At 49.3% G+C, this 25,314-nt stretch overlaps 1 protein-coding gene across 1 annotated transcript; it reads right to left on the reverse strand.

Moving 5' to 3' along the window:
- Nucleotides 1-123: 123 nt before the first annotated feature.
- LOC134488813 (H-2 class II histocompatibility antigen, E-S beta chain-like) lies at nucleotides 124-18,800 on the reverse strand. Its single transcript, XM_063291151.1, has 6 exons — nucleotides 18,702-18,800; nucleotides 17,842-18,111; nucleotides 9,537-9,818; nucleotides 9,195-9,352; nucleotides 8,838-8,861; nucleotides 124-345 (listed from the first exon to the last, which is right to left on the reverse strand). Exons 1-6 carry the CDS (start codon nucleotides 18,790-18,792, stop codon nucleotides 124-126), a joined length of 1,047 nt encoding a protein of 348 aa, XP_063147221.1. The 5' UTR covers nucleotides 18,793-18,800.
- Nucleotides 18,801-25,314: the final 6,514 nt, after the last annotated feature.

Here is a 25,314-nt window from a genome sequence, read left to right on the forward strand (position 1 = left end):
CGGTCTTGGGGGGCTGCAGCTCCGGGGGGTCCCTGCCGGCCCCAGAGGGGACCCCCCTTCCTTTGCCCTCCCCGCAACTCTCAGCCAGGCTCTCTCTTTCTCTGCGTGCCTGGAGGGGGTGGACTAGATGCCCCCTGAAGTCTTCTTAAGGCCCCGGGGAACCCCAGGCTGGGGCTGCCGGACTCCGAAGGGGGCCTGGTCCTTCCCGGAACAAGACCCTGCAGGGCCAGAGGTCCGGGGCTTCTCCTCGGTTCCAGCTGAGTCGGGGTCCCTGGGGGGGGTGGGAGGCTGGAAGTGGGAGGCGTAAAAGGAGGGAGCACGAGGGAGCAGCCCCTGGGCCTGAGCCTGGAGGCGGTGCAGGGGGTGACGGGGGGGGAGGCGCATCCTCAGCCCCCGTCAGGCCTGTGGGGGGCAGACGCAGCAATGGGGTCCAGACTCTTCCCCCCGCCTGCAATGCCAGAGGGGGGCCTGCCTGGAAAAGCCGGGGAGACCGATCCGGGCGCTTCTCCAGGCCAAACGGTAAGTAAATGGCCTTGGGATCTGGGGGCCACGGGGGTCCCGGGACCGGTTTTGTGCAGCTAAAACGGGCCAGACATTTGAGCTGCTCAGTATCCTGGGACTGGGGCCATTTCCTTGGCCGGAAGTCGGCTGCTCTCCTTGCGCATTGGGTGTTGTGTGAACTCGGCCCTTGCAGTCTATTAACCTGGTTTGGGTGTGTGAAAGAGCCAGCTGTTCTTGCTTGTCTGCCCGGCCTCATTAAGGGGTTATTTGAGCAATTAAAAAGGCTTCAAACTACAGGGCGCTGCAGGAGAGTGGGAGTTTCACTTCTGCAGCCCCAGGCAGCAGGAACAGGCTGAGATTCCTCATATCCACCCTGTGGAAACAACAACAACAACACACACACACACACACACACACACACAGGTTAGCTGTGCCAAGGGAATGGGAGGTAGCTGAAGGGAGACAGAGCACATCCCAAAGGCTACTTTCTAAAGAAGGAACAGAAGAGAACAGCCTCCTAGTCCTCATGAGGATCAAGGGAATTAGAGCTTCTGTGAGGGAGCTCACTGGGGAACAGTCTGTGCCCCAGCTGAGCAAAGGTGTCCCTTTGCCGGATGCTGAAGGTCCTGTCCCTCCTTGTTTGAAGGCACTGAAACCTTTTTCCTCATGTCTGGGAGAATTTTGACTTCTTTTTCATGCAGCTGGGCTCGCTTACTCAAGCCACTCATGGCGCTTGGAGGCCACTGGCTGCCCTCCTGTGGCCCAGGAGGATCTCCCCTGCACAGGTGGCGTGGGGGATCCCAAATGCTTAAAAGAGAACAGTTGGAGGGGGCTTTGGAGGTCATCTATGTTAATGTTTCCTACTGCAGATTAAGGTTGCTATAGTAACTAATCATTTTGGCCAGGTGCAGAGGTTGAATTCAACTGTCCCCTTTTCGAATGTTAATTTTTGCACCTGGGGGGAAGGGAAGAACTTGCCCGGACTTGTTTTAGTTTCTTTTTCTCTTCTGTTCAGACATGTAGAGAGTCAAGCTGCTCTCATTGAGAGCCACATCCTTCAAATATGTTTTGCTTTGGTTTTGCTTTCTGTAAATAAATTATTTTTATAGAAATGCCTGGTGTGTGACTTTTCTGATCTCTCCTGGGCCAAAGGCTTTCCCAGCAATCTGCCAACAGGTTATGTGCCCAGTGAGCAGCCCAGTAAGCCCAGTAAAACCCAGAGAGAAAAGAGAGATCAGCTCCACACCTCATGCACAATTTAAAGGCAAGTAGCAAAGACCTGTGAAGATTTTCTTTGGAGCCACCATTATCCTGGGAGTTGAGGACAATCAGCTAGTCCACGTGCGAGGCATGCAGTCTGCAAAGCAACTTTGGGACACTTTGAGAGACTTGTATGTAAAGGCAACAGCAGGGAGTAAAGTTACCCTGACAAAAAAGCTGTACAGAGCCTACCTTGCAGAAGGAGATAGCCTTCCTGAGCACCTGCATTATATTCAGCAGCTGTTTGTTGAGTTGCAGGAGAGAGGAATGGAATTTACACCTCTCACAAAATCCTATATCCTCCTGTCCTCACTGAATGAAACATGGGACACGCTGATTTGTACCCTGGAGGCTATGCCTGAAGCAGACCTCACCCCATCGTATGTTACACAGCGCTTACTCGCTGAATGGGAGAAGAGAGAGGAAAGATCCCCCCCATCTCTTCTGGAAAGCTGCAGTACCGGAAAAGAAGGGAAAGGAAGCTGAGGCCACAGCACTAGCAGCCAGCGATGCTTCACTTGTGGTTCAGCTGGACATTTGCAGAAAGACTGTGCCTTGAGACCCAAGAGTAGAAAGACAGAGACAAAGAACACAAGGGCAACACAGAAGAAGGCTCTTCAGACAACCCAAATTGCACAGGTTGCTGAGAAAGGTAATTCTGATGTATGGGTATTAGATCCTGGGGCCAATTGTCATTTATGTAACTGTAAAAGCTCGTTTGTGTCACTGTCTAAAACTGAAAGACAAAGTGTATCTTTGGCTGATGGGTCTGTGACCAAAATTATGGGACAAGGTGACTTGTATTTATCCTGCTTGGGAGAAACTGTAAAAGGTATGTTGTATGTGCCAAATTTACAATCAAACCTTTTATCTGTGGCACAATTGGCTGCAACAGGGTATGTCATAACATTTAAGAAAAATGGTTGTGAGATACGTAAACATGGGAAATTGTGTGCTACTGGTATGTTAAAAGACTCCTTGTACATTGTGCAAAATGCAAGGAAGCCAAGCTGCAAGGCTGCAGTTGGCAACACACCATATCACGACCAATGTGTACACCTGATGCACAGGAGATTTGGTCATGCTAATTTCAAGTATATAGCACAAATGCCACAGCTGTGTGCTGACCTAAAGATAAAACCCTGTGATAAATACTTAGACTGTGTAGTTTGCAAAGAGTGCAAAACACTAAAAGCTCCTGTGAGTAAGCACAGTGACAGAGTTACAACTAGACCTTTGGAAATTGTACACTCTGACATTATTGGTCCTTTTGCTCCAAGTCTTGGACAAGCAAGGTATGCAATGACCATCATTGATGATTTCTCAAGATACACATCTATCTACATCTTAAAACACAAAGATGAGGCATTTGAGAAATTTAAAAGTTTTGTGACATGGGCAAATGGAAAATGCCCTAAGCCTGTATCTGCACTCCAGTGTGGCAGAGGAGAGTACCTTTCTCACAAATTCAAAAGGTTCCTAGTGGAAAAAGGGATAGAACAAATTCTTTCTAACCCTGACACCCCTCAGCAAAATGGTGTTGCTGAAAGAAAGGGCAGAACCTTGCAAAATGCGATGGAATGCATGCTTAAAGATTCCCATTTATCTCTTAAGGATTGGGGAGAGGCCATATCTACTGCCTGTTATGTACAAAACAGATTGTCTAACTCTGTGATCCAGGACACTCCATTCCATTTGTTTGATGGTGTGAAACCAAAGGTAAACCATCTTAGGGTGTTTGGTAGCACTGCATGGGTACATATTCCAAAACAACAGAGAAGGAAAGGAGGCCCCACAACAAAGAAAGCCATCTTTGTTGGCTATGAACAAAGCCAAAGGAGCTACAGGTTCATAATGGGAGAGAAATTGATAATTAGCAAAAGCGCTTCTTTTGCTGAACAAAACTGGGGGAGATTAAATTCTAGCTCTCCAGTTGATCTGACCACCACAAGAGAACAGCAAGGACTTGCTGATGGTGATCTTTTGCCTGATGAGGACATTAAACCAGAAAAGCAAACTGAAGATCTGTCTGATGAGACAGATGCTTCTCAGGAAAGTGATAGGAGTCAGAATTTAAGCCCTGTATTACCTCGCAGATCTCAGAGGAGTAATAAAGGCGTTCCTCCATCATGTTTTCAGGCTGAAACAGTAAAGGCTTTTCACATATTCACAGAACCTGAGTCTTTAGAACAAGTGAATGCTTTACCACCTGAGATTGCACAAAATTGGCATTCTGCCATGCAACAGGAATTAGCATCCTTGAAAGAAAATAAAACATGGAAACTGGTAAATCTACCTCCCAATGAACGCTGTCTGGGTTGTAGTTGGGTTTTCAAACTGAAAAGGGATGCTGATGGCAAAATCCAAAAATATAAAGCAAGGTTGGTTGCAAAAGGGTTCACTCAAAGGAAAGATTTAGACTTTGACAAGACTTTTGCACCAGTTACTAAAGGTGAATCAATTAGATTACTGTTAAAAGTTGCTGCACTAAAAGGAATGTCAGTTAACCACTATGACATTCAGACTGCATTTCTCTATGGTGATTTAGACCACAGATTATACATGCAGCAACCCCCTGGCTATGAAAAAGGGGAGAATCTAGTCTGTGAACTGCAGAAGTCAATCTATGGGTTAAAACAAGCTGCTAGATCCTGGAACCAAAAAGTAGATGAAAAACTGCAGAATTTTGGTTTTGAAAAAGGAAAAGCAGATCCCTGTGTATATATGAAGAAGGACAAACAAGGCTGTATGTATCTGTGCATTTATATATCAACAGAAAAAGGCTTGATTTTGAAGCCTGCATGGAAAGCCATTTCATATTAAAAAGCCTGATGCTGCAGAAGGCTGTATTTGTTTGTTGTTAGCTGTAATTGTCCTATGACCAAGGTATATTTTCTATATACTGTTTTATATATTCCCAACTTTTTGAATATAATATATTTCTAAAAAGTATGATGTGCTTTTTTCTTGTTTATTGGTTCAGTCGCTTCCGGCTCTTCTTGACTTCACGGACCACACAAAAGGCTCACACAGTCATCAAAACTCCAGAAAAACAGCCAGCAATGATTTAAAATCATACCCCTTCTAACCCTGGGCCTGGGGACAGAGCCAGTGTCAAGGGCTGATTGAAACAGGGCCAGGGTGCAAGTCAGGGGATTCCCAGGAGGAGGGCCATCCAGACAGCAGGATGTGTGACCCTGGGAGGGGGTTGGCTAGGTGACCTCCAAAGCCCCCTCAAACTGTTCTCTTTTAAGCATTTCGGATTCCCCCAAGCCACCTGTGCAGGGGAGATCATCCTGGGCCACAGTAGGGCAGCCAGTGGCCTCCAAGCACCATGAGTGGCTTGAGTAAGCGAGCCCAGCTGCATGAAAAAGAAGTCAAAATTCTCCCAGACATGAGGAAAAAGGTTTCAGTGACCTCAGACAAGGAGGGACAGGACCTTCAGCATCCGGCAAGGGGACCCCTTTGCCCAGCCGGGGCACAGACTGTATCCCTCGCAGAAGCTCTAATTGGCTTGATCCTCATGAGGACTAGGAGGCTGTTCTCTTCTGTTCCTTCTTTAGAAAGTAGCCTTTGGGATGGTAGAGGGTGCTCTGTCTCCCTTCAGCTACCTCCCATTCCCTTCTCACAGCCAACCCGTGTGCGTTGTTGTTGTTGTTGTTTTCCCCAGGGTGGATGTGAGGAATCTCAGCCTGTTCCTGCCGCCTGGTGCTGCGGAAGTGAAACTCCAGCCCTCCTGCAGCGCCCTGTAGTTTGAAGCCTTTTTAATTGCTCACAACATTGATCTCTACCTACTCACAAGCGTCCATTGTTTAAAGTATTTTATTGTAAACCGCCCAGATTCCCTCTTCTGGGAGAGATGGGCGGTGGCTAAATATGAGAAATAAATAAATAAAATAAAGCGATCTAGCCTTGTTCCTGACTGCTGTCTCTTGACCACTAAATCTCTCCAGGGGGTTCCTCGGTCAGTGTTTCTACGATTCCCTTTGCTTGTATTCTCCCTAATGACTTAAGGCTTCCCTGGATCAGTACCCCGTAGGGAGAAGGGGCAGCAAGGTAAAGGCAGCGAGGTCTGTACCACACTCCTCCCATTTCCAGAAGGTAAAATAAAGTACCATTTCCTTTGGCTGCATCTGCGCGTGACCTTAACACGCATCTGCGGTCTTGGGGGAGGTGGACCCCCCTTCCTAAAAGCGCTGAAACGGGTTGGATGAGCATCGGTCAGGGATGCCTGCTCTGGACCAGAGGACCTTTGAAGTCCCATCCAGCCCTGACATTCTCGAATGCTCTGATCCGAAAGAGTTTTGTATTTCTCAGAGCGAAAATTGGTAGCTCAGGGCTGAACACTGGAGTCCTTGGTGCTCCCTGAGCCTTGTAGTTTTCTTGCAGATGTTTCATTGCCAGGCTAGGCAACATCTCAGCGCGAAGAGGGAGTGGGCCTTGCTCTCTGTTGATTTACTGTCCAGCTTGTGTTGGTGCTCTCTCCTTGGGAGTTCCTTGATTGGGCTCTTGTTTGCTGCTGGGTTGATTGGCAGGGCTGATCCGACTGTCCTGTCCTGGGGCGGCCAGGACAGTCGGATTCCCCGCGGCTCGCGGGAAGGACCTGAGATGAGGCCCCTCCGCCTCCCCACTGAGCCCCCCAAATATCAGTCATCACAGTCCTTGGGAGAAACAAAGTACAATAAAATATACCACCCTGAGGGGACCCTGAAGGATTTTCTGCAAACCTGGAGAATTAGGAAACAAGGCATGGACACACAGCCATCGTCCACACCTCCTGGCACACAAGGACAGACCACACCCAAACGCCTTTAAAAGACGCTGCATGGACATCCCCAGAAGGACACGGCATCTCCTGCCATCTTTGCGGCGCTTCACAATCCCTTTCCGGTTTAAGCTCCCTGAACAGTTCGGGATCATCCTCAGGTTGGTCCCCCTCCCCGCTGACCCCTTCCTTGGTCCAGATCCCACCCAAGCCAGTTCCAAAGTCCAGTCCCAACCCAAATCCCTCAGGGGCTACCCTCCTGACCCCCTACTGAGAAAGTGGCCCCTGGACCCCTCTTCACCTCCCATCAAGTGCTCCATCCGAGGAAGGGGACCTTCTGCACGGGGCCCCTGAGCCTGCAACCCTCCAACTCCTCCCCGATGGGTTTGGGAGAAGCCTCTGATCTCGGGGGGGGGGGCGGGATTGCAGACCCTCCACATCCCTCTTGGAGGGGAGCAAACAGAAGATCAGAAATTCAGGGATGGAGGGATTTTTTAAATTTTTTATCCCACCTTTATTATTTTTATAAATAACTCAAGGCGGCAAGCATACCGAATACTCCTTCCTCCTCCTATTTTCCCCCCAACAGCAACCTTGTGAGGTGGGCTGGGCTGAGAGAGAGGGACTGGCCCAAGGTCACCCAGCCGGCTTTCGTGCCTCAGGTGAGACTAGAACTCACAGACTCCTGGTTTCTAGCCCAGCACCTTAACCACGAGACCAAACTGGCTTTAATCAAATGGCTTCTGACCTGGAGAGAAGGTGGAGCTGAGATGACACCATTCAGACAGCATCAACTCACATCATTCCAGGGTTTTCCTGCAGTCTAAAGTTTATTGATTTATAGCAAAGAAAAGCAAAGGAAATTAACTCAGAGGAGAACCGCAACATGGATGAAGCTCCTGTGGATTCAAAGCCGAGAAATGAGGGGGGATCCAAGGATGGGAAAAGTGGTTGGGCTCTGCTGGGCAGACAGTGGTTGATCTGCAAGATCACTTCTCAGAAAGGGGGGATCTCAGTGTGCAGAGCATCTGGGATCTCTCTGGATCCAGTGGGCTGGAATAAGCGCCAGACGGGTTTTGGGTTAAGGGGCTGTGGGGTGGATGGTTGCAGCCATTGCCCTGAATGGGGGTCTGTGCTGAGCAGGAGAGGTTGGGGGTCTGCAGCGACGGGCAGGCCAAGAGTTCCTGGGGACAGACTAGATGGCCTCTACTCCCCTCCTGATTTCCCCTCCCTCAAAAGAAAGAGAGGCGTGGAAGGAAGCTGGTGGGTCTCAGCAGGGGAAGGTCCCGGCTGCGATTCTCTTGCCAACCCACCGCCTTGAACTTCCATCCTTCAAGGGTTGCAGAAAAGGCAGAAATTCATCAGCTCCTGAAAAAAAACATCCTTTTGCATCTGACAGCAGGAAGCGATAGCAGGATTAACTCATGAGTGCTGTAAAAAAAAGCGATATGGGAGAATATTAGAATATATGGTGAAACCTTCAATTAAATATAGGTAAGATCTTTTTGGAGAGTCTGCAGAAAAAACATGGGGTGGGCTTCCCCTCCCCTTCCCATTCAGCTCCCCCAAGGAAGGCCCACCCTGCAGGGGGTGGTTGATGGGCAGGGACCGGATGGAGGGAGAATCCGCCCCTTTCAGGGAGGAAAAGGCTGCGAAGGACCAGGGATTCCTCCCCTCTCATCTCTCGGGACTCGAAGGGGGTCCAAGGTCAGCTGAGGGGCTGCAAAGGGAGGCTCCAGCGTGATGTTGCTGACGTGGAATTATTCCCTAATTGGCTTAATTTGGGAGTGAATCAAGAGAGGAAGCCTCCCCCCCCCACAGATATTCAATACTGTGTTAACCAAGAAAGCGGTGCTACGATGGGGGTGGCAGGAAAGGACGGAGCCCGGTGCAACTTACGAGAACTTATGTGAAATGGCAAAGGGGGGCGGGAAGGGAGGGCAGCCCACAAATTTGGGGTGCTCCTTCCCCTTCCCCCAATGACCTGAATGGTCCCCCTCCTTTCCTTCCCTTTTGCACTTTCCCAAAAGTGGGAAACATCCTGGGCAATGTTTTAGTGTTGTGTGTTTTTGTTTTTAATTGCATCACATTTTGGGGTCCCCTGGAAGGAAAAGTGACCAAAGACCTCAGAAAAAGATTTGGGGGATCCAGATAATCTTGGAAAGTTTTGCTGCAGAAAGTAAATGAGCCCAATTCCCAGCATGGAGGATTTGAGCATCATTGAAGGCTCCTGCGGTTACTTAAGAGGTATTTTTGGGGAGAAAACAGAATTAAACCCGTCAGTTCCTGGAGGGGAATGCAAAGTGCTCACCTGCAGGTTGTTGGATGGAGGTTGCTGAAAAGAAAATGAGAGAGAGAGATACAACCAATACTGAAAAAGGTCTGGAGCGCTTAGGGGTCCCACTCTCACTTGACAGCCCATAATATGTTGCATTATAGTCTCCTACAGCCTCTCCAAGAATAAAGCTTCCTAAAGACATTTCTGATCAATCTGGGAAACGGATTACTCAGGATCATGCCCTCAAGGGATCCCCCCAAGGATTTCCCTCTTTCTATGGCTGTTTGGTGCCATCGGAGGATCTGTGGTGGCTCAGTGGGGCCACCAGCCTTGGGGCTGGGGCGGTCCAGGAAGACCTTCTATGCCATCTTGATCAGATGCCTCCCTTACATGATCCCCTCCCCAACTCTCCTTATCCAGCCCCAAAGACTCACCTTTCTTGCTCTTCAGGTAGAGGGAGAGCCCCACAGCCAGGAAGGCCACCCCCAGCACGGCCCCCACGGCCCCCGTCCAGAGTTTGCTCCTGGCAGAGTTGGAGGAACGTGGCTCTGGGGAGGGAGAGGGAGAAGGAGCCCGGCGTGAGCAGGAGGATCAGGGCCAGCTTCCTCCAGGCGGTCCGTTCTGGCTCTGGACTCAGAGAGGGTCTTGCCAGCCCCAGCGGTGCCCCCTTCTCGGGCAGGATGGCGTCCCCAGAGGGGGAGGGCAGGGAGGGGAGGGCAGGGAGGGGCTTACCCCACTGGACGGTGACAGGGGCCTCCAGGCTGGCGTGCCCCACCTGGCAAGCGTAGACGTCCCCCCGCTCGGGCCGGGTCTCCAGCATCACCTGGCGCTGGTAGGTCCAGTCTCCGTTCTGCAGCTCCTCCCCGAAGGCGACGCCCTCCTTCTCCGGCCGCCCGTTCTTCAGCCACCGGATGTCGATCTCCAGGGGGTAAAAGCCCGTCACGGTGCAGAGGAGGATGGTGTTGGGGGACGCGGGGTCTGCCTTGGTGGGGGAGATGGTGACGGTGGGCTTGGCTGGGGGGGAAGCAGGAGGAGAAGGAAGGACGTGGGAGAATCAGCAGGGCCAAAAGCAGGAAGGATTTCAATTTTTAAATTACGGAATGAAGACAAAATAACAAATTGGCCTCTACCAAATAAAAGCAAAGATTAATTCTAGAAGATTTTTTCAAAAATTAACAGAATTGGAAGAAGGTGAAATATTGTCTTTGGAGACACCAGTGGACTCTCAGGCCTGAATTTAGATAAATCGACTCAAGGCAGGAAACGCGGACTGGCCCCGATGGACGTTTGGAGACTGCAAAACCCAACCGAGAGAGGCCGGACCTTCTTCCCGGCCAGGCATCAGTCCGACTCCGGAAGAGACGCCTGTTCGGCCGCTGAGACTTTAACGCCCCCTATTCACGAGGGGCAAATCCCTCCAAGGACATTCACGGAGCATAATCCGATATTATTTGCGTGGTGCTCGGGAGCAAAACTTCCTTTCAGAGGGGGGACGAATGATGGGTTGCGACCTCATGGCGCCATCCTACAAAAATGCCAGGAGGAATTGCATTTCTTTTCCAAAGTAAACAGGAATCTCTGACACAACCTTTTGGGAAACAAGGAAAGGGTATATGGGGGGCCGTTTATTAAACTGACAGCAAAACAAAGAGGAGAAAACACTAAAAGGGAGGAACAATTAGATGCCAAAATACGAGTGCAGACGTAACCCCAAAAGACACCTGATGAAAGAATGGCAAGAAGCTAATTTACTGGAAATGGAAGAATTCCAAGAGAAAATAAAATTGGCAAACAAAAGAACTTTGAATATGCGAATAAACCAGGAAACTTCCCAGCCTTTCAGCTTCGAAAAAAGAAAGAAACACAGGCAAGATCAGCAATTGTTACACCAACGATCAGAAATCATTGGCAGCTTTTTCAAAATAATTATATTCCATGGCTGACATCGATGAAGCTGCCCTGAAGAAATATCTTGGAAGGTTGGTTATCAAAGGATTTTAATGCCCAACGTGGACATATACTAAGCAAACCTGCAACTATCCAAGAAACAAAAGTGGCAATAAAAAAAAGCAGACCCGGAAAAGCACCAGGTCCAGCCGGGCTCAGGAGTGCAAAGGACGTGAGGAGGAACCGTTGGGAGCGACAATTAACCAGCACAAGAGATTGAGGCGATGCCGCTGACCGGGGAAGAAAAGCATTTCGTGTGGCACACAAAAGACACATCGACCAAACGGGTTAGATTCCGAAAAGAAACATCCAGAACGATGGCAGGTTGCAATTGTCCTAAGAGAGCATCTCGGCCAGAAGGAAGGAAAGCAGCATTAAGTTTTCTGCACACAGAAAAGGCCTTTGACTCCCCATTCCTTCTGTCAGCGTGCAATAAAATAAGCCCCGCACGTGATGTGGCATTCACCACCACAGAGCCACAAGGGGCAATAAGGCAGTGGGTGAAAACCATCCATCAATTCTCTGGATACCAAATCAACGTCCCCAAGCCAAAAATTATCCACCTTTAAAGCTTTCACACATAAATTTTCTTGATGTAGAAGGCAGTGATACTTCATCAAACGTGACTTGCCCGGTGGCACTTGCATCCTCTTCTATCAATTTTGTAGGTCCCCCACTTTCACCAACCGTCACCGGGGCGCCATCAGTAGATATACCAGGTATGTTGACAGTGGTTAAAATCGCTTTGATATCGTTTTTACTGCTTCGTACAAATCAAGCCTTCAGCAAAGGATCGTTACCTTGTCGTGGTGCTGGAGCTTGAGCACCTCAATGATGCCATGAGCTAAACCGTGAAGGGCCACCCAAGACGGGAAGGTCATGACAGAGAGGTCAGACTAAATGCGATCCCTGGGGAAGGTAATGGCAACCCACCTCAGTATTCTTGCCGTGAAAACTAAATGGATCAGTACAACCAGAGATATGTCGGTATACCATCGGAAGATGAGACCCCCAGGTCGGAAGATGGTCAAAATGCTACTGGGGAGGAACAGAGGATGAGCTCAACTAGCCCCAGACGTGATGACGCAGCTAGCTCAAAGCCGGAAGGACGGCTAGCGGCCGACGGTGCTGGTGGTGAACGGCGAATCCGATGTTCTAAGGATCAACACACCATCGGAACCTGGAATGTAAGATCTATGAGCCAGGGCAAATTGGATGTGGTTATTGGTGAGATGTCAAGATTAAAGATAGACATTCTGGGCATCAGTGAACTGAAATGGACTGGAATGGGCCACTTCACATCAAATGACCACCAGATCTACTACTGCGGACAAGAGGACCACAGAAGAAATGGAGTAGCCTTCATAATTAATAGTAAAGTGGCTAAAGCAGTGCTTGGATACAACCCAAAAAACGACAGAATGATCTCAATTCGAATTCAGGGCAAGCCATCTAACATCACAGTGATCCAAATATACGCCCCAACCACAAATGCTGAAGAAGCTGAAGTAGAGCAGTTCTATGAGGATCTGCAGCACCTACTGGACAACACGCCCAAAAGAGATGTTATTTTCATCACAGGAGACTGGAATGCTAAGGTGGGCAGTCAAATGACACCTCGAATTACAGGTAAGTATGGCCTGGGAGAACAAAACGAAGCAGGACATAGGCTGATAGAATTTTGCCAAGACAATTCACTCTGCATAACAAACACTCTCTTCCAACAACCTAAGAGACGGCTTTATACATGGACTTCACCAGATGGACAACACCGAAATCAGATTGATTACATCCTTTGCAGCCAAAGGTGGCGGACATCTGTACAGTCGGTAAAAACAAGGCCTGGAGCTGACTGTAGTTCAGATCACGAACTTCTTCTTGCACAATTTAGGATCAGACTAAAGAGATTAGGGAAGACCCACAGATCAGCTAGATATGAGCTCACTAATATCCCTAAGGAATATGCAGTGGAGGTGAAGAATAGATTTAAGGGACTGGACTTAGTAGATAGGGTCCCGGAAGAACTCTGGACAGAAGTTGGCAGCATTGTTCAGGAGGCGGCAACAAAATACATCCCAAAGAAAGAGAAAACCAAGAAGGCAAAATGGCTGTCTACTGAGGCACTAGAAGTAGCCCAAGAAAGAAGGAAAGCAAAAGGCAACAGTGATAGGGGGAGATATGCCCAATTAAATGCAAAATTCCAGAGGTTAGCCAGAAGAGATAAGGAATTATTTTTAAACAAGCAATGCGCGGAAGTGGAAAAAGACAATAGAATAGGAAGGACAAGAGACCTCTTCCAGAAAATTAGAAACATTGGAGGTAAATTCCAGGCAAAAATGGGTATGATCAAAAACAAAGATGGCAAGGACCTAACAGAAGAAGAAGAGATCAAGAAAAGGTGGCAAGAATATACAGAAAACCTGTATAGGAAGGATAACAATATCGGGGATAGCTTTGACGGTGTGGTCGGTGAGCTAGAGCCAGACATCCTGAAGAGTGAGGTTGAGTGGGCCTTAAGAAGCATTGCTAATAACAAGGCAACAGGAGACGACGGCATCCCAGCTGAACTGTTCAAAATCTTGCAAGATGATGCTGTCAAGGTAATGCATGCTATATGCCAGCAAATTTGGAAAACACAAGAATGGCCATCAGACTGGAAAAAATCAACTTATATCCCCATACCAAAAAAGGGAAACACTAAAGAATGTTCAAACTATCGAACACTCATTTCACATGCCAGTAAGGTAATGCTCAAGATCCTGCAAGGTAGACTTCAGCAGTTCATGGAGCGAGAATTGCCAGATGTACAAGCTGGGTTTAGAAAAGGCAGAGGAACTAGAGACCAAATTGCCAATATCCGCTGGATAATGGAAAAAGCCAGGGAGTTTCAGAAAAACATCTATTTCTGTTTTATTGACTATTCTAAAGCCTTTGACTGTGTGGACCATAACAAATTGTGGCAAGTTCTTAGTGGTATGGGGATACCAAGTCATCTTGTATGCCTCCTGAAGAATCTGTATAACGACCAAGTAGCAACAGTAAGAACAGACCACGGAACAACAGACTGGTTTAAGATTGGGAAAGGAGTACGGCAGGGCTGTATACTCTCACCCTACCTATTCAACTTGTATGCAGAACACATCATGCGACAAGCTGGCCTTGAGGAATCCAAGGCTGGAGTTAAAATCTCTGGAAGAAACATTAACAATCTCAGATATGCAGATGATACCACCTTGATGGCTGAAAGTGAAGAGGAACTGAGGAGCCTTATGATGAAGGTGAAAGAAGAAAGTGCAAAAGCTGGTTTGCAGCTAAACCTCAAAAAAACCAAGATTATGGCAACCAGCTTGATTGATAACTGGCAAATAGAGGGAGAAAATGTAGAAGCAGTGAAAGACTTTGTATTCCTAGGTGCAAAGATTACTGCGGATGCTGACTGCAGTCAGGAAATCAGAAGACGCTTAATCCTTGGAAGAAGAGCAATGACCAATCTTGATAAAATAGTTAAGAGCAGAGACATCACACTGACAACAAAGGCCCGCATAGTTAAAGCAATGGTGTTCCCTGTAGTAACATATGGCTGCGAGAGCTGGACCATAAGGAAGGCTGAGCGAAGGAAGATCGATGCTTTTGAACTGTGGTGTTGGAGGAAAATTCTGAGAGTGCCTTGGACTGCAAGAAGATCCAACCAGTCCATCCTCCAGGAAATAAAGCCAGACTGCTCACTTGAGGGAATGATATTAAAGGCAAAACTGAAATACTTTGGCCACATAATGAGAAGACAGGACACCCTGGAGAAGATGCTGATGGTAGGGAGAGTGGAAGGCAAAAGGAAGAGGGGCCGACCAAGGGCAAGATGGATGGATGATATTCTAGAGGTGACGGACTCGTCCCTGGGGGAGCTGGGGGTGTTGACGACCGACAGGAAGCTCTGGCGTGGGCTGGTCCATGAAGTCACGAAGAGTCGGAAGCGACTAAACGAATAAACAACAACAACAAATCAAGCGATTTAGCCGTGTCCTTTAACGGCACCAAAGAAGCCATTCCTTCAGTGACATTATATTCGTTATCAACGCCTCTAATAAAAGTGGCAAGTTGAGCCGTATCTGGAGCATCGGTACTTCCATCCATCGCCAGAGCAGGTGGGAAAGGTCCCCTCGGCAAGCACCGAGTCACGTCTGACCCTCGGGGGGAGGCCACTTCCGCGACATTTTCTTGGCAGGCTTTAGCGGGGTGGTTTGCCATTGCCTTCCCCAGTCGTCCAAAGCATGAAGTTTGAAAGTAGCAGCTTTACCCTTCAAACCTCTCTTGACAGATTTTCCTGTTGGTTCAGTTCGCCTGGCTATAGTCTGGTGAGACAAAATGATTTTAGAAAAATTGCTTTTTTTATCAGGACAAATTATATCTGCCACGCTTTCCATACATTGCTTAAGAAACTCACCATCGGTAAGTGGATTTGATTTCTTGCAGTCAGATTTGCCACCAAATAACTAGCTTTAGGGTGGCGCTGCGGGTTAAACCGCTGAGCTGTCGATCGGAAGGTCGGCGGTTCGAAACCGCGCGGTGGGGTGAGCTCCCGTTGCTCGTCCCAGCTTCTGCACACCAAGCAGTTCGAAAACATGCAAATGTGAGTAGATTAATTGGTACCACTTCGGCGGGAAGGTAACGGCGTTCCGTGAGTCATGCTGGCCACATGACCCGGAAGTGTCTATGGACAACGCCGGCTCCAAGGCTTAGAAACGGAGATGAGCACCGCCCCCTAGAGTCGGACACGACTGGACTTTACGTCAAGGGAAACCTTTACCTTTACTAACTAGCTTTTACAGTAGAGTCCTTATGAGTTGTGACTTCTTTGAAAAAAAATTGTTGAGACGATAGACTTTTTTTCAGTTCTGCTAATTTGTCATTACGACAAATCCCTTGATATGCTTTGAATTTGGCAGCATGTTTTTCCATATAATGCCATTTCAGATTGTAGTCTTTGAAAACTGACACATTTCCCTATAAATTAAGCACAGTGCCTCAGTATTTGTCTCGACAAAAAAGTACTCAACTGTCCATTTTTTACTGAATACTCTTCCTTCATCGGCGATTTTTGTTTTTTTCCTTTCTTTTTTGGGTTCTGTTTTTTGTTGAAACGATGTTGAAGCCATGCTGGAATACATTTATTTTTGAATAAATTTATTTTTTAAGAAATAACACATCGATCGTAAATTGCTAGGCAGGCAAATAAACAAAGCAAAGTGTTATAATCAAAGTGTAATCGTCGTCACAGAACACGTCTAGGTAGGTTGAAATATTATATGTAATGCCATGTCGCCACAAGCTGACGTGTGCAGCGGGCATCAGCACTGCTCCGCCCCCTCCCCTACACAGCGTTCCGTTGTTTCTGCCTACGCAGTCCGTGCTGGACCACCACGCAATCAAGTCAGGAAAAAAAAATTGCAAACTAATGTTAAGAGTTTATGATTTTTTGGGGCCGCATTACTAGCTGTTCAGGGCCGCGTGCTGCCTGTGGGCCTTGGGTTGGACATGATTGCCTTAAACAATGAAGGTTTTCAGAGGACTAAAAAGCCAGTGACAGAAGATTCTGTAAAATGAATAAAATCCCACTTGATCTGGAGAAAACACAGAAATAAGCAGAAAATAACAGAATGAAATTTAAGGGGAAAAAGGGGAAAAGTGTGATGTGGCTATAATTTTAGGCAGCATCAACAGGAAGACTTTTTTTAAGGAAAGGGCAAAGGAGCAACCATCAGGGGTAGCCGTTTACTTCTCTCAACTGCCCAAGTCCTCTCAAGGAAGATTCATCCCCCCTCAGAAGACTAACAAGTTCCGAATTCCCCTTTCGGAGCCAGATGGACAGAAGAGCTTCTCGGGGATCTTGCGCTGTGCCGGATCCTTGTTGGGGGTCCTTTGGGGGAATTTGGGGGGGAGACCAAAAATAAAATATAAATAAAATAAAATATAAATAAAATAAAATATAAATAAAATATTATTTTATAATATCATTTATATTATAAACAAATAAAAATGTAAATAATAAATAAATAAAAATAAAAATGCAAAATACAAAAATTAATTTAGGCCATGTGCAAGAAATCTGGGAGAGAGAATCAAGATTTTAATGGGTTTCTTTAAACTCTGCCCCCAAATCAGGAACTTTCCAGCTATGAGACGGAAGTGATTTGGCTGAAGGGGAAGCTGGGTCTGTCACGAGAAAGGTGGTTCCAAGGGGGGCTTTTCTCCCGGGCCCCCAAAAATTGGCCAAGCAAGGGTGGGGTCCTTGGTGCTCTCCGAGCCTTGCTGGTTTCTTGCAGACGCTCCATGGCCAGACTAGGCAACCCCTTCAGTGCCAAGGGGGAGTGGGCCCTGCTCTCAGCTGACGTACCGCGGCTTCGATTGGCCTAACAATGTTTCTCAGCTTTGAATCAGCTTTTTCTCAAGGCAGGGGGAAAAGTCCCTAAACCATTCCGTAGGACTGAGGTCTGCGTCTTGGTTTAAACACGGAATCAGTATAATTTCTAGATCATTTCCTCTGTTTGTTTGTTTCTTTGTTTGTTGGATTTAGAAGCTGCCGGACTCCAAGTAAGTCTGAATAAAGAATAGGGAAGGAAAAGAAGGAAAATGTCCAGAGAACGGGCAGAAGGAGAGGCGAAAGAACCTTCGCTAACCCCCCTTTTCAGACCTTTGGAAATTCATTTTTGTCCTAAAACGGGGCCCAGGAGGAAAAGAGGAGGAGAGCCATGGGCTCCTGGCCAGAAAGGGGGACCGGGAGGCCCTTCGATCCATCGATCGGTCGCTAAGGATCTATTTGGGAGGAGGGAGACGTTGCTGGGTTCCCCCACACCACAAAAGTCATCTTTGGGCCCTTTTCCGGAGGGGATCAAAGGGATCCCTGCTTCCGGGCAGGGAGAGAGTCTGGATCCCAGGAAGGAGAGGGATATTCTGTAGATCTGGGAGCGCGGAATAAAGGAGGAGCAAAGCAGGGCTGCCAGAGGCCCAGAATTTCGATAGCCCAACACGCCCCCTCGTAGCCCAAAAGGAGCCCCAAAAAACTGCAACCCACAAACAACCCTCCCGGACTCACTTCTCCGGCCAATCATACGCCCCGTCTTGGCCACCTCGTAGTTCTGCCGGCAGATATCCACAACGGCCCTCAGGCCCTGCAGGTAGACCTTATCGCTGTTCCAATAGTCGGCATCGGGCTGCCCCAACTCGGTCACGGCCACGAACTTGCCGAGGTCGCTGTCGAAGCGGTCAATCTCCTGCCGGTCGTAGAAGTACCTCTGCAGGAACCGCACCCGCTGCGTCCCGTTCAGGAAGCGGCACTCGCCCTTCACCTGCTGCAAGAAATGGGCTGCGAGGAGGAGGAGGAGGAGGAAGGCCGTCAGGAGGGAGTCCCAAGCCCATCGCTCCCAGCCGCGACTGGAGGAGGGACCCACGCGGGGAGGGGGAGGGGAGGGCGGAGACCTGCTAGGGAGGCCGATGGATGGCCTCTGGAGGGCCCACTCGGAGGGGGAGGGGGAGGGCCTTTCTCGCCCCCCCCCCACTTTCCTGGTGGGGCTCCCTGGGGGAGAGCCTCTAAATGGAGATTCTTAAAGAAAAACGCGTTTCTGTTGAAGGAAAAATACTTTTCCTTCAATACAGTTTCCCGCTTTCCCTTTCGCTTTCCTTCTCCTTCCTCTTTTAACGCAACAAACGGGGGGGTGAGGGAGGGAGGGGCCCCGGCTGTGTCTCGAAAGGGGGTCCCTCTCCGTCCTCCTGGGGGGCTGTGGGGAGGGGGGGGCAGAGACCCCGCGGAGATCGAGGATCCTGCAGGCTCCCCCCTCTCTTGCCCTCGGCCCCTTCCCCAAAGTCCCTCCTGGGGGTCCCAGCCCCTTCCCTCCCCTCCCCCCAGCATCAGGGGCACCCTCCCAGCCCCCTCTCCCCGCCCAGCCCCCTCCTTACCGGGGGGCTCCTTCCCCCCTTCGCTTCCGGGGATCCAGCACAGCGCCCCCACCAGCAGCAGCAGCAGCAGGGGGACCCCGGCAGAGCCCATGGGGCTGCCCCACATGGGTATCCCAAATAGAGAGGGGAGGGGGACGGAGATGCTCCCAGCCCCCGAGGCGGAATCGGAGGCTCTGGATGGGGGAGGGAGAGGTTTTTCTGAGACTTTGAATTGGGAGTGCCCAGAAAGGCAGAAGGACCAATGGGAATTCTCGCTCCTGCAGCGTCATCGGTCTCCGGGCAGAGTCTCTCCTGATTCGCCCGGTGGAGGAGATAGTTCGGAGCAGAGAAGGAAGCGGAGAAAGGGGGAGGGGGATCCTTTCGGTCTTGGGGGGCTGCAGCTCCGGGGGGGTCCCTGCCGGCCCCAGAGGGGACCCCCCTTCCTTGGCCCTCCCCGCAACTCTCAGCCAGGCTCTCTCTTTCTCTGTGCGCCTGGAGGGGGTGGACTAGATGCCCTCTGAAGCCTTCTTAAGGCCCCGGGGAACCGCAGGCTGGGGCTGCCGGACTCTGAAGGGGGCCTGGTCCTTCCCGGGACAAGACCCTGCAAGGCAAGAGGTCCGGGGCGTCTCCTCGGTTCCAGCTGAGTCGGGGGTCCCTCCGTGGGGAGGCTGGAAGTGGGAGGCTTGAAAGGAGGGAGCATGTGGGAGCAGCCCCTGGGTCTGAGCCTGGAGGCGGTGCAGGGGGTGACGGGGGGGGGAGGCTCATCCTCAGCCCGTCAGGCCTGGGGGGGTGGCAGAGGCAGTAATGGGGTCCAGACTCTTCCCCCCGCCTGCAATGCCAGAGGGGGGCCTGCCTGGAAAAGCCAGGGAGACCGATCCGGGCGCTTCTCCAGGCCAAACGGGAAGCAAATGGCCTTGGGATCTGCGGGCCACGGGGGTCCGGGGACCGGCTTTGTGCAGCTAAAATGGGCCAGACATTTGAACTGCTCAGTATCCTGGGACTGGGACCGTTTCCTTGGCCGGAAGGCGGCTGCTCTCCTTGCACGTCGGGTGTCGTGTGACCTCGGCCCTTGTAGTCTATTAACCTGGTTTGGGTGTGTGAAAGAGCCAACTGGTCTTGCTTGTCTGCCCTTGGCCTCATTAAGGGGTTATTTGAGCAATTAAAAAGGCTTCAAACTACAGGGCGCTGCAGGAGTGCTGGAGTTTCACTTCTGCAGCACCAGGCGGCAGGAACAGGCTGAGATTCCTCATATCCACCCTGTGGAAACAACAACAACAACAACAACACACAGACACACTCACACTCACACACACACACACACACAAACGGGTTACCTGTGCCAAGGGAATGGGAGGTAGCTGAAGGGAGACAGAGCACAGCCCAAAGGCTGCTTTCTAAAGAAGGAACAGAAGAGAACAGCCTCCTAGTCCTCATGAGGATCAAGCGAATTAGAGCTTCTGCGAGGGACACAGTCTGTGCCCCAGCTGGGCAAAGGGGTTCCTTTCCTGGATGCTGAAGGTCCTGTCCCTCCTTGTGTGAAGGTACTGAAACCTTTTTCCTCATTTCTGGGAGAATTTTGACTTCTTTTTCATGCAGCTGGGCTCGCTTACTCAAGCCACTCATGACAGCTTGGCTGTCCAGACTGCCCTCTGCAGAGACCGCCACTTGACAGTCCCCCTCCTTGGCATCTCTGCCCTCCTTCCCTCATTCCATCCTCAGCTCAGGGGGGCACAGTCCCTAAGCTGCCCCCTCAAATAAGTGGGTGGGTCATTAATGGGGGGAGCACTGAGCCCTGTTTCTCCTCCCTCCATCCAAGGAGGGCTTGAAGTCTTCTGGAAAGCCCATCCTCATGAGCCTGTGGAATTCCTTGCCACAAAACCTGGCTGGCTTTCACAGGAGAGGAGATCCATCAAGGGCCATGGATCTGGAGGAGGCCGCATTCGCTCCGGATCCCACTTGCAGGGGAACAGGGGAGGGAGAGGGACTCTCCCCCAACTCCTGCCTGTCATGCCCAGAGATGAGGCTGGCCTGGCGCAGGTGAACCACCCCGCTGCCATTTGCTCCCTCCCTCAGGAACAGTGGGGGGCAGAGAGGCCCCCCTTCCCCTTTTGGGACCAGCTCTTGCTTGGTTGCCCTTCCTGTGGGAGATGCCCCCCCCCCCCTTACACACACACAGCCTGGAAGCCTCTGCCAAGCCAAGATCTCGGTAGCAGGTCGGCGCAGCAGCAGCAGAAGCCAGCTCAGCTCTAGGGGCCAAATTGTGGCTAAGAACTAGCTGCAGCCCAGACAAGTCTCCTGATAAGAGGAAGGGGGAAAGAACCACGGATGCAGAGACGCCAAAGGGGCTCAGAAACGGATGGTAAAACACAGGGCAGGTTAAGCACTAAGGCAAATGAGGCTGGGGAGCCCTTGGGGGTAATAAAAGCCCCCCCTCCCCCAAAAAGTCAGGGAAGAGGGTCCGGGCCATTTCGGCAAGAGCCCCACAGCGCCCCCTGGTGGGCAGAGGAGGAATGGCGCCGAGAGGCTCCCCGCCCAGCTCAGCGGCTGATGGCGCCCAGGGTGGTCCAGCTCCCCTTGCGGTCCCCCTTCCCCCGTGCTGGAGAGGGCTCCGTGGGCCGCCCGTGTCCTTGCTGGGGCGCATCAGGGAAGCGGATTCGCACTAGACCCAAAGAGGGATTTCAGCCAAAATCCAGACCCTTCGAATCAGAGCCTCTTGGTGAAGAGTAGCTCCTTGAGGTTGCTCTGCTTGTAGCCTCCCAGCTCCCCCCTGGGAGCCTCTGCCAAGCCAACATCTCAGCAGCACCTGGGATCACTCTCCTCCCGCTTTGAGCCTGGAGCAAGGAAGGCAGGGCGGCTGTGAAAAGCCCTGGGTCTGGGACAGCTGCTGGTGGGCGCGTAGGAGAGAGAAGAAGAGACAGGAGGAAGCGAGGGTGAGAGCAGCAGTCAAGGCTTGGAGCAAAGCCAGAGAAGGAGTCAGTGAGACTGTCCACTCGAAGGAGAACTGTGTTCTAAAGGTAGGAGTAGCATTGTTGGTGTGTAATAGTTATAGTAAGAGAGTAGTATAGTGGTAATTATAGCTTAGTGACCTCCATGTATTAGTTAGAATAGACATAGTATAGAGTAGTAGTAGTAGAGATAGAAATAGAGGTCAGTTGGAAATTGTATTAGTTGGTCACCTAGTTAGGGAAACAAACACCTTTATACTCTGAGCAGTTGTTTTCTAAGTGAAAGAACCCCCCCCCCCATAAAAGGGGTGATCACAGGTCTTCCTCTTCAGTGTCTCATTTGGGAACGTCCTGGTGAGTCTGAGTAGACAACCTGTCATGAGTAAGGATGGCGAGCAGGGGGCTCCTTTCCAGACTGTTAAGCGCATGCGTAGCACTGAGGAATTGGTGAGCCATTCCAAGAGGCACAGATTGGGACCGCCTTAACCTGCGGGGTTTATATGGCTGGGTTTTTCCCACGCTTGTTCAGTTTGTTAGGATTACTGTTATGTATTAGCAATAAAACATTAGAGAACAGTTCCCTGTCTCAGAGTGTTTCCTGGGAGTCAGGACACAACCCCTGGGTATCAAACGACCCTGTGCCAAATTGGTAGCAGGGTGGGATATCCAAACTGGGATTCCCCGTCCAGCTTAAAGGGGAGTTTGTTCAGACTCACCGGATTCCTGAAACCCGGTACATGAAAAGGAAGGCTTTGATTGCTAAAGGGAGAGAGCTTGGGCCTCGCAGGCCACACACTTTGCAAGCCTTAGCTAGGATACTGGCTGCAGGGAACAGACCCTTGAGAAAACTGGAACTAGAGGACTAGAGCCTTAGAAAACAAACCAGGATGGAAAAGGCCGAAGGGACTGGAATTCCTACACACACAGAGAAGGCTCCCACCACAGACTCAAGTGTTCGGTTTTGCCCAAGGAGAAAATGGGAAGGCCGGAAAGGGGGCCGGGGCCAGAAACTTGGGCAAACCTGGTCCCGGAGATGTTGAGGCAGCAACTGGAAGGAAGGCTCTTGAGAGGGGCGGAGAAAGGAGACAGGCTGGAGTGGGAGAAAAATGAAAGAGAGGCACGAAAAATAAGAAAGGCGGGATAGACTATAAGTAAATAAAATAATTTACTCCTCTCTGTCAACTAAACTAAGAAAAAACAACCTAACTACTTCTTATTACTATTGTTTGTTTATACAAATAATATCTGAAAAATAAAAACAAAAATATCCATCTCAACCCTTAAAAAATCCTGCTGATAAACATATTTAAACAATTATCAAGGTAAACCAAAGCATTTAAGCTAAAGCAAAATAACTTGCCAATATCTTATTACTGTTATATATTTAGCAAAGCCACTTGGTTAACACCCTTTTACCTAAAATGTAAGTGCTATCCAAAGAGCAAATATCTATGTCTAAACCTGAAAGACCACCCTGAGAAACACATTTAAACAATCATCCCACTTCAGAATAAAGCAAAGCATTTACAGGTCTCAGCATTATACACAGAATTTTCTTCTTGTCAAGCTCAAATTTTACAGCCTGCCTTGAAAAGTCCAGATATTCTTCAAGAACCTTCCGCCCTTGAAGCCGAATTCTCTTTCGGGGTCTTGATGCAACAGCATCACAGCTCTCTTTCTAGGCCAGAACTCTTTTTTCTTTAAATCTCCACAAGTCACTTTCCTTCCCTTCGTTTTCTGAGCCCACCTCACCAATCCTCATCTTCTTCTTTGGTGAAGCCACTTTGTACCTAGGATAATTTTCAACCCTGTCAGCTTCTCTCAACCGTTCAGACAGTGGGGATTCCACAGGTTCTGAGACAAGGCCCAGAACGTGAGAGACTTCGAGGTAAAACTCTGTAAAACTCGCTTTAATTTCCTCCGTAGCTCTCTAGTGACTCAGGGAGGTAAAGCCCACTAAGACTGAAACTGAAGACTTCCCCGGCTGCCTTTCCTCAAAGTAACCAATCCAGGAAATAGAAACAAGAAGGGTTCCCACAGGAAAGTAAAAGCAAATAGGTCAGAATTGCAGTCCACAGATTCAACGAAGTGGGTAAAACCTTTTATAGTCCACAAAACTCACTTTGTTTAAAAAAAGAAAGCAAAAAGACAAAACTGAATGAATATTATAGGCATAAAGGAGAACGATCCTTTCCGGGTGTAACTCGTCTATGAAACAGAGCGATAGGTAATTCCTGGGGCCATTTTAAATGAGTCTCAAGGGGCAGCTTTCCTGATCAGGTTTTCAATTCCCAGGCCTCCTCCATAGCTGTAGCTATCTCTTCTTTTGTCTATGTTGAGAAAATGTAGAGAAGAGGCCACCATTTTCTTGAGAGGGAGCCTTCCCTTCCCTCCCCTTCCCTTCAGAGCCATTGCTTTGATGCTATCTTTTAAATAAGTATTCAAAAGTCCTTATATGAAATATCAATACAACAAGAAATATCAAATGAATACAAAATGACTTGAAGTGTCAGATCAGGCCCTGAAAGCTACCACTTCATAAGTAGGACAATATAGTTATCACATTGTCCAAACTCAATCCTGAAAAACCCCGTAATTGTTTCACGTTAAACTCACTCAGTAACTAAAGATTTTCTCTTACCATGGAGCTGTAGAAGTTTTTTTTTCCCCCAAACAAGCCTTCCTTTCAGATCGTATCTTAGTTACTGATCCTCTGCACAATTTCCATTGTATAACGACCAAGTAGCAACAGTAAGAACAGACCATGGAACAACGGACTGGTTTAAGATTGGGAAAGGAGTACGGCAGGGCTGTATACTCTCACCCTACCTATTCAACTTGTACGCAGAACACATCATGCGACAAGCTGGGCTTGAGGAATCCAAGGCTGGGGTTAAAATCACTGGAAGAAACATTAACCATCTCAGATATGCAGATGATACCACTTTGATGGCTGAAAGTGAAGAGGAATTGAGGAGCCTTATGATGAAGGTGAAAGAAGAAAGTGCAAAAGCTGGCTTGCAGCTAAACCTCAAAAAAACCAAGATTATGGCAACCAGCCTGATTGATAACTGGCAAATAGAGGGAGAAAATGTAGAAACAGTGAAAGACTTTGTATTCCTAGGTGTGAAGATTACTGCAGATGCTGACTGCAGTCAGGAAATCAGAAGACGCTTAATCCTTGGGAGAAGAGCAATGACAAATCTCGATAAAATAGTTAAGAGCAGAGACATCACACTGACAACAAAGGTCCACATAGTTAAAGCAATGGTGTTCCCCGTAGTAACATACGGCTGCGAGAGCTGGACCATAAGGAAGGCTGAGAGAAGGAAGATCGATGCTTTTGAACTGTGGTGCTGGAGCTGAAATACTTTGGCCACACAATGAGAAGACAGGACACCCTGGAGAAGATGCTGATGCTAGGGAGAGTGGAGGGCAAAAGGAAGAGGGGCCGACCAAGGGCAAGGTGGATGGATGATATTCTAGAGGTGACAGACTCGTCCCTGGGGGAGCTGGGGGTGATGACAACCGACAGGAAGCTCTGGCGTGGGCTGGTCCATGAAGTCACGAAGAGTCGGAAGCAACTAAACGAATAAACAACAACACAGCCTTTTCTTCCATGTTTTGTCCTTTTAATTGGGCATTTCATCCAAAATCAGTCCAACATCCCATCTATTCATGTTTAACGC

Source organism: Candoia aspera, chromosome 2, assembly GCF_035149785.1.
Source record: "Candoia aspera isolate rCanAsp1 chromosome 2, rCanAsp1.hap2, whole genome shotgun sequence".
NCBI lineage: Eukaryota > Metazoa > Chordata > Lepidosauria > Squamata > Boidae > Candoia > Candoia aspera.

Coding starts and splice junctions, on each gene's coding strand:
- LOC134488813 (XM_063291151.1), bottom strand. CDS start 18,792: ATGGGCTCTGCCGGGGTCCCCCTGCTGCTGCTGCTGCTGGTGGGGGCG. Junction 9,353..9,536: donor CCCTGTCACCGTCCAGTGGG/GTAAGCCCCTCC, acceptor CTCCCTCCCCAG/AGCCACGTTCCTCCAACTCT. Junction 8,862..9,194: donor AGAGTTGGGGAGGGGATCAT/GTAAGGGAGGCA, acceptor TTTTCTTTTCAG/CAACCTCCATCCAACAACCT.